The sequence below is a fragment of the Mustela erminea genome, chromosome 13 (genome assembly GCF_009829155.1).
Source record: "Mustela erminea isolate mMusErm1 chromosome 13, mMusErm1.Pri, whole genome shotgun sequence".
In the NCBI taxonomy this organism is placed as follows: Eukaryota; Metazoa; Chordata; class Mammalia; order Carnivora; family Mustelidae; genus Mustela; species Mustela erminea.
Genome location: NC_045626.1, coordinates 57770654 through 57780360, shown reverse-complemented (window position 1 = coordinate 57780360; position 9707 = coordinate 57770654). Strand labels below are relative to the sequence as shown.

Sequence of the window (9707 nt, the reverse complement as noted above, 5' to 3'; positions counted from 1 at the left end):
CTTTTCAATGTGAAACTAGAAATATAAATCAAATAATTATTATAGCTATTACAGATAGATGTCTCAAAGTCTGAAAAAAAGTTTGTATCCACAAGCTAGCTGGTTAGTAAGCTGCCAAGACTTTTTAATTGTATAGCCCTGTCTCTTGTTGGCTCAAGTCTTAACCAAGTGGGTAAAGTACCAGTTTTCAGAATAGTACTAAAAGATCAAGGTCCCCAAGCATTAAACCTCAGTCTTAGACAAAGTTAAGCAGACACTTAAAACATGTATACAGCTGACTCTTGAACATGGGTTTTGAACTGCGTGAGTCTACTCATACATGAACTTTTTTTAAGTGCGGGAATGTAGATGTACATTTTCTTTTCTGTAACTTTATTGTAAGAATACAGTATATAAATAATACATGTAACATAGAAAATATGCTAATCAACTTTATGTTACCAGTTAACAGTAGGCTATTAAGTTTTGAAGGGAGTTAACAGGAGGATTTTCAATTCAGAGGTGAGTTGATGCCCCTAACTGCACCGCCCCCCAACGCTGGGCATTCTTTGAGTCAACTATATTTGATACCTGAATTAGAATGTATTCTGCAAAAGTTACTTTCTTACCAGCTTACTTAGTTCTTTAGCCTTTATAATCAACTGCTACATTAAGTCCAGTTAAGTCAGGTCATTTAAAAAATCCTGCTATATTTCAGGAAGGTGAATGTAATAAATGAAAAATACAATCTCAGATCATAGCTTGTTATATGACTTTGTCTATACATATGTAATGCCTCTGCAGCAAATACGGTTATAACTATTACTATCTGTTGTAGGATTTTCTGGAGCAGTGGCCCCATCCAATTACAGCAAGTTAACTGAGCAATCAGTAGTTTTTAGTAGTTGCTACCAAAAAAAAAAAAAAAAAAACTGGAATTAAATTGCCAGTAGAGAGAATAAATTATTTTTGTTATTATTAAACAGCAGTAAGATTTCCTCCTTGAATACCCCCTTTTTAAAAAAGAGCACAGAATTAGGAACTGAGAAGAGGAAATGAGGTACACACAAATGATGTCTACTTCTTCCTACATGTTTTGAGAAATAGGCAAGGATATAGCTGTCATCTCCGAAAATGGGCAAAGAAATATTAATCCGTGTGTTCATATACATTTTAAAACCATTTTGGATTACCTGCCAGGTGTTTCTATAGCTAATTAGATAACTATCATTATTGACAGCATTTTTAAGAAAATTAGGCAAAAAAATTAAGCAGGACTCAAAATTCTAATATATACTGCTGTAATACAATATAAGTGATAATCACTGCTGTAATACAATATAAGTGATAATCTAAAAACTAAAGAATATATTTTGATAATGGTGTAACAGTATGCCTACAGTTATAATAATCTAAAATTAACTTTGTTTCTAAAATATTACATAAAATTGATAATCAGTGCACATCCTTAATACATGTCTTTGGTTTTTTCACCCAGTATTTGAAGCTTCCCACCTCTAATTTTTCTTCTTGTTTAAAAAAAAAAAAAATTACATCAAAGCTTACTTTTTTAGTAAAAGTATAAAAAGCTTACTTTTTTTTAATAAAAGTCAACAGGTTAGGAGGGCCCTAGGATAGAAGAGAGGCATTTTCATTGTGTTACCTTTCTATGCCGCTTAAGAAATTAACTGTTGTTATTTACCCTCCCAGGTAAAAAACAAAACCACTAATTTTTAAAGAGACTCTTAAAAATAATCATGTTTTTAAGCATCACAATTACTACGTGACTGGTCAGTCTGCCAGAAGAACAAGGCCAAACAATTATTTTTGAGAAATCCTGAAATAACTGGATTTAGATTTATCCCTGAATTAAAGCTATTAATTTTTTTCTAACTTGCAATACTAACGCACCATAGCTAGTTTCTTGAATGTATATAATACACAGGTTTTATCCATTGTTCTGAGTTGAAATATGTATTCAGCTGAAGAGTATTTTGTTCACTGACTGCTCTTTCTGACTCAGATTGTACTTCTAGTCTTTCCACCCAGTTTCTATATAGTTGCTATATACAAAAACAAAGTGCCTCTCTTTCATAAAAATGATAGAACACTACTTCTAGAGGTAACTGCTTTATCCTTAGACCTCTACCTGAAGTATGACTTACTCGTTGGAAGTAGAGTAATAATTATGTGCTGTAAATCTGAAAATGTTTAAAGGGAGGGGAGTACTAATGTAAACAAGGTGTATAAAAGGATCATGTTAAGACTTGGGTTTAGTTAAAGCAAAACATATGTGAAATTTGACATAGTTTTTACTTCACAATAATCTAATGTTACTGATTAAAGTGACCTGGCAGTTGAAAATGATGATACTGAGTGATTGTTAACTACATTATGAAATAGTGTCTTCACAGTTAGCCAGAGATAGCAAAAAACTAAAATGGTACTCTGAAGTTTCAACATGACACTTATAGCATAAGTATATACAATGAAATGAACAATATAAAAAGTTTATGTAGATAGGAGATTCCTTTTTATTTCTCCAGTGACAATATTTACAGCTGAATATAAATTAAAGTCCTGCTTGTACACCAAAGCCAGGTCCTTTGGGTGGTTCAGTCAAAGAGGTAAGACCTCCAGCTGGCTCACAAGAGAAGCGTCCACTCCTGAAAAGAGCAAGTAACATTAAACTATGAATGATTACCATTTATAAATCTTTATTTAAAATGTTACTTCACAACCGCCCAGTAACTATTTTTCATCCAAAAGTTGCATGGATTATTTAATTCAAGCATTTCAACTGCTGCAAGATTTTCAGAAGTTAAATATGAAAATGGACATACCAAAACTCACCATAAATATGAAAAATATAAAGTAACACTACTACTTCCCATTTACTGAGCAGAGTACATGTATTAGCTCATTTAAATAATGCCATGAGACAAGTAATACTGGCCTTACTTTACAGATCAGAAATGAAGGCTTAGGGGTTTCACCACCTGTCCAAGGGTCAGAGCTAAGAAATATAAGAAACTAACGCAGACCCAGAGGGCATTTTTAAAAATCCTGTGCCTGGGTGGCTCAGCTGGCTAAGCAGGTGACTCTTCTTTTCGGCTCAGGTCACGATCTCAGGGCTGTGGGATGGAGCCCTACATTGGGCTCAGCGCAAAGTCTGCTTGAGATTCTTTCCTCCCTCCAAGATCTTTTAAAAAAAATGATGTTTTAATAAAAGCAGTACATTTATTCTTTTTATATTTGAATTTTACTCAGATTGAGATCCATTATCATAGTGAACAGAATAGAATACAAACATTAGATTTGGAAATAAAAGAGGTATTACAGGAAATGGGAATTTGGAGATTTAGAAGGGTGTTTCCTTAGAGGCACTGGAAACAGAGTATATACTGGTATTCATATTTTTAAAAGCAATATTAGTAGTATTAACTTTTCCAAAACAGGTTCCAGATCAGAATGGCTACCCACAGCCACAAAGAAAACAGGAACAGGTCCTTAGGTAGGAATCTATGAAGAGGCAAGCACAGAGGTAGAACAACCTGTCTTTTGTTCACCCCCACACATACTTTCCCAGGGAATCACTCACCTCTTCCTCTGTCTGACCTCTGTTGCTAGAGCCCAGCTCAGCACCTACTACTATTTCACCCCTCCTAATTTCCTGGCTTTGTTAATTTACCTGCTCCTGTCACAGATTTCAGCTGAAGAATTGTTCAATTTACATCTTTTTACTCCTTGCTTTGTCCTTCACATTCTGTCATCAATCTTGCAAGTTTTTTTTAGAGCTCCAGGAAATCATTTTTTATTCAGGGAACAAGATAATTCTTTAAGATCTTTCAAGCTATTACATTCCACAATGGAAGTAACTAAGTGTGTATTGTAATGAAGAGTGCCTACAAAGTCAGAAATTAATATATTTGCATTGAAAACCAGATCAAAAAACAACTACGAGCTATCTGTCTGAATCTAAAATTAATGTAGGTAAGTGGCAAAATGGTATCGAAGTTTAGTAAAAAATAAATAAATAATAACCAGTATTTGGCTTTGTTAATTGTTTTATGTTAACTAATAATACATGTAATACCTACTGCTCTTTGCTAATGAAATTATTTTGGAGGACCTTTCTTTCCCTTTTCTAGGTTTCCTCTATGGTTTAAGCTCACCTACCTTCTTTACCAACACGAAGAACTTACTTTTAGGAAGATTATAAAAACGGGTTCTGAGAACAGTAGTGGGAGAATTAATCATGCACACTGCCTGAACTCTTCAAGGAATTGTGGATTTTTGTATAAAAGTAATTTCAAGAGTGATCTGGTCCATTTTTGTAAAGTTTGTTCCATGTAATTATAGTCCCATGACCTACTTTGCCCGGGGGCGGGGGGGGGGGGTGTTAATGGCCTCTTGTGTCTGCTTCCAAACCTTCTCCTTCCCTCACCCTACACAAAATGCACATTAAAATGCTACCAAAGATGTGAAGTCCACAGACTGTGTTTCATCTATTAATCATATAGCCTTCCCCTCATTTTATCTGTAAATACGCATCAGACACCAGAGGCAGGGATCTAGCCCTTCCATTCACAATTTACATTAGGGTTTTCACTTCATAAAAAAAGAACAAAAAATGATTCACCTCAAGTGTTATGTTTAAAATGCCATCTATTAATTACCTAGTTTTTGTTACAACTCAGAAGGTAAATCTGGTTTTTTTTAGCCATTCCAACACTATTTGTACATTCATTTTAACTCATTTGCATTCTAGAAAACTTGGCCTTCTGTACACTGTTTATGGCTTAGAAATACTTTTTATTTATTTTTTTTTTTTTTAAAGATTTTATTTATTCATTTGACACAGAGAGATCACAAGTAGGCAGAGAGGCAGGCAGAGAGAGAGAGAGGAGGAAGCAGGCTCCCTGCTGAGCAGAGAGCCAGATGCGGGACTCGATCCCAGGACCCTGAGATCATGACCTGAGCGCCGAAGGCAGCGGCTTAACCCACTGAGCCACCCAGGCGCCCTAGAAATACTTTTTAAAGAAAAGCTAGTCATGAAAGTTTAGTGCTTACTCTTTTAATATTGCTGAGATATACACACCACTGCCCTCTACTTTTAGTATATAAAAAAAGTGACTTTATAGTCTAGACTTATCCATCAGCAACGACCTCTATTTTCTTTACATCTCATATTATCTGTACATCACAGAATTCTGCAAAAAGGTATCTTTATAAAACTAAATATGAAGAATTCGAATTGGATTTAAAATTAGTTTTTGTTAACCATACTAAAAAACAACTTCTACCTCTTAATTAGCAATTTCAAAGCAGGCTAAAATAAGTTATTTTTGGTATTAAAAAAAATGAAAATAACAATCTCAGAACAAATATTTAATATCAAAATAAAGCAATGCCTTATCATCAGTTTAGTATTTCCTTTCTACCTGTCATTTACCAAAAACATAAAAAAGCAGTTCGGAACCACACAGAAATACGACTCTTACTGATTTTGGTCAGGACAGACCTGATAATGGTACTCAGAAATCAGGTACTGCTGAACCAGTTTAATATCTCTGGTTACTCAAAGACAATGAGTGACTTTTACATATGTGGGCAGAGTGCTCTTTATTATAAAAACACTAATAAAAAAATTGCCCAACTTTGGTTTATTTGAAGTCTAACTATAATTATATTTTGGTTACTATCATTGCAATCTCTTTCATTATACTATATAACCAAAAAGCTTGAGGAAGGAGAGCAAAAGTTTTTGTCTTCCAAGGTGGGAAGACATTCTAGAACTACCATGTCCACCTACAGTCTCTACAGACACCACTGGCAGATGCTCTGCAATTACTGAGAAGTAAGTAGATTTACCTCTGCTTTTTATTTATTTATTTTTTTAAGATTTATTTATTTTAGAGGGAGAGCATGTGGGTGGGCAAGGGGGAGAGAGAATCCTTAAGCAGACTCCACTAAGCATAAAGCCTGACTTGGGGCTCCATCCCATGACCCTGAGATGATGACTTGAGCTGAAACTAAGTGTAGGCCCCTCAACTGACTGAGCCACCCAGATGCCCCATCTCTTTTAAATAAAAGGTGATACACAGGAAATAAAAAATAGGTTCAGAAATCAGTAATTCTGAAGTTTTTGGCTCAAATCTAGAACACTCAAAAAAATCCCAGTGAAGAACTATGTATAATTACTGATAAGCAACATCTCTATTATTAGATATGAAAAATGCTTAACTGTAGCACTTAGTTAACTGTTTTATTAATGTTAAAATACAATAATGTTATAGTATCCTATATTAAGAACAACAACAAACTAATTTCATCCCCAGTAATCTCATCCAGCCTTATGGCTTTAAATACCATCTGGAACAATCAGTGAATCCCCAATTCCTATTTCCAGTCCTAATCTAGTTCCTAAATCCCAGGTTCAAATATACCTTTCAGTATTCCACCAAGGATGTCTAGGAGGTATCTCAACTTTAACCTGTCCCAAACAAAGTGACTTTTCTTTCCCAAACCAAATCTCCTTTTTAGTTAAAGGAACCACTGAGGTGCTCAGACCAAAAAGCTAAAAATCACTCATAATTCCTCTACCCCACAACATCACTAAATTTTGAACTGTTCTCTATACAGTAACTAGCACAATAATTTTAACAAGATTACACATCATTTCCTCCTGAAAACACTCCTACAACAAACAATTTGTATTATATTTAAGCATTCAACTCAACTTACATATCTGGGCCCCTAACTACCTCTTGAAAGAGTACACAAAACTGCTATTTATTACAAAGAGCAGGAAAACATATTTAAAACAGGAATAAAGGGCACACCATAGTTCTTTTAATACATTAAAATACTATATGGCCATTAAAACCTACAATTATATTGAGATAAGGAAAACTATGGCATAAGCAGAAAAAAACACAGGGCTTACAATTACATAAACACTTGCTAGTATCAGAAAAAAATTCTGAGCAATATAAGCACTTAGATACAGAACAGGGGTTAGCAGCAAAAGTTCAGGTTCATAATTGAAAGCAAAGTAATTATAACACAACTGCAGAATGGGAACAACCGGGGTGAACAGTGCAGGAAGCTAAAAAAGATCTAGACATTCTAACTGACTGTAAGTGCAATTACTGGTGAAATGTACCTGAAGTAAAGTTGATGTAATTTGGCTGCATTATTATAAGCAAAATGTCTACAACAAAGAGGAGAGTCCCACAATGCTCTGCACTACTCAGTACATATCTCAAATACCCTGATTAATGTTAGTACCATGTTAAAGTCATTAGCCAACCAGAAAAGCTATCCAAGAGGAAAACCAAAACTAGGTCAGAAAAAACAAAACAACAGTAGACATTAATTCTAAGAAAACGATTTGGGGAAAAGAAGACACCTATTTAAAGTAACTGAAGAGCTATCATTTAGAAGAGGTATAGAGGTTATCTTGTGTCAGTTCAAAGGGCAGAACTGGACATGTAAGTGGAAATTAGAGTGAAACAAAGTATGAACGTTTAAACAATGGAGTCAAAGTATGAACGTTTAAACAATGGAACAGATTTTATTTGTAGTAAATTCCCTTTTCTATAAATATTCAAGTAGATGCCAGATGATTATATGGTAGGATTTTAGAGGGGAAAAAAATTAGTTGTTTTAGATGACAGGTTAGTTTCAATACTATCCAAAGCTCCTGACACCTCCTAAGAACTTAGGAAATAATCTTTTTTTTTTTTTTAGGGGAGAGAGAGGGTAATGGGTAGGGCCTGAGTGAGGGAAAGAGAGAATCCTAACTCCGCACTGGGATGGAGGGCTCAATGCTTAATTTACTGAGCCATCCAGGTACCCCTTAAAGGATAAAATTTTTTATTTAAAAAAAATTAAGATTTTATTTATTTATCTGACAGCACAAGCAGGGGGAGCTGCAGTCAGAGGGAGAGGGAAAAGCAGGTTCCCCACTGAGCAAGGAGTCTGATTGGGGGCGAGGAGGATTCAATCCCAGAACCCTGGGATCATGACCTGAGCTGAAGGCAGATGCTTAACTAACTGAGCCACCCAAGGTGCCCCTAGGGATAAAATTTTTTAAATTAATAATACATTAGGTTAAGCCATTAAAATTTATTGTATAGAAATAAACGCATACCTTGGCCCAGGTTTTGGAACTTTGCCGGCTTTGAGCTCATCAATAATTTCTTCGATATCCTTAGGTGTCAGATCCTCCTAGGATAAAAAATTAAAAGTCATATTAAAATTACTTCCTACTACTGAAATCTGTGTAAATCCCCGGTATCAGTTAGTTCATTATTTGTCTCGGCTCCCAAGTTAGTCACCAAGGTAGGAGAAACTGATTAACTCCTATATACAATATATACTGTTAAATGCAGTACATAAGAAGAGCTGCAGCTAATGAGGCAATACAGAGGAGTACTTTAAGGTGAAAGAGTTCTGCATTGGAATCCTGGCTCCACCACTGAATAACTAATAATCTTCAGGAAGTTATTCAGCCTCCTTAAGTTTGTTTCTTTACTAGAGAAAACCTACTTCAAGAATGTTTTTGAGGATTCAATGAGAAAATACATAAAACAGAACAGTGCCATGGCACATGCTTAACAAATGCTATGTCCTTAAAGAAACAGTGAGGTGCAAATAGTAATTAGCACCGGCAGTCATAGTAACATAAAAGTAGATGCCTAACATCCATCTCTAACCTAAAGATGTAATACTCTCATGATACAGTCTTTCTTTCCCAGGTAAAATTCACTGTTTCCAAATTCACTTAATTTTTGAACAGAAGGTAAAAGAAATTATTTTTGGAACGTATCTCAATGACCCTGGTCCTCCCTCCACTCCCCATTTCAATGACAACAGCTCTACATTTTATATACTATGTACCTATATAAAATTTTTACCTCAGGAAAGGGTTCTGGTATTTAAAATAACAAATACAATTGAAACACACAGATACACATGCCCATGTGCCTACCTGCACCCTAGGTTTAATCAAGAGTCAGAACAGAATGGATAAGATTAAACTAAAAGAAAAATGCCCAAACCATACTCCTACTCCCTCTCTAAAACTGTTAAGTACTTAAAAAAATGTTTTATAGGACTCTGATACTATGCCAGAGAAATCATGATTCAGCACTGCATCTCCAGTGCCTCACCACACAGAAGTTATTTAATATTTGTTCAATGATTAAACATATGTAAAAATAAAACACTGCTTTCAAACTGCTTAGGGTTCAACAAATGTTCAGAACCTCATAGCTAAAAGGAATCTTTAAGTCATCTAATGAGTTTACCTCCCCCCAACTATTATAAAAATTTAAAAACTATACATGTATAGTTTTACTCATATTCCTACCACCTGTATTCAACAATTTTTGATTTTCTGTATTTGCATTATATATAGCACATAAGCACCCCAACTTTTGGTTGTACCATTTTGAAAGTAAGTTGCAGACATCATAACACTTCACTCCTGATACTTCAGCACACATCGAAGAATAAGAACATTTTCTTAGATAACATAATGCCACCACACCCAATTAACTGAAAATAATTCCTTTATCAAATGTCAAGTCCATATTTAAAATCTACCCTCAAAAACTACCCTCAAAATGTATTTTTCATAGCTGGTTTTTTTCCTATGCAGGTTTTTTCCTATGCAGTCAAAGTTTACATGACTATTTCATTTTATCCACCAGACAACT

General features: G+C 34.7%; 1 protein-coding gene across 2 annotated transcripts in view; it reads right to left on the bottom strand.

Annotated features, from left to right (window-relative positions):
* Nucleotides 1-2489: 2489 nt before the first annotated feature.
* Nucleotides 2490-9707, bottom strand: part of NDUFV2 (NADH:ubiquinone oxidoreductase core subunit V2) — a 33939-nt gene continuing 26721 nt past the window's right edge. For both annotated transcript variants that reach the window (XM_032309646.1, XM_032309645.1), the window contains 2 exons: nt 8138-8214; nt 2490-2645 (listed from right to left, as the gene is read on the bottom strand). In XM_032309646.1, the coding sequence (XP_032165537.1) occupies nt 2552-2645; nt 8138-8214 (171 nt within the window). In that variant the 3' untranslated portion in view covers nt 2490-2551. The remainder of the gene's footprint in view (nt 2646-8137; nt 8215-9707) is intronic.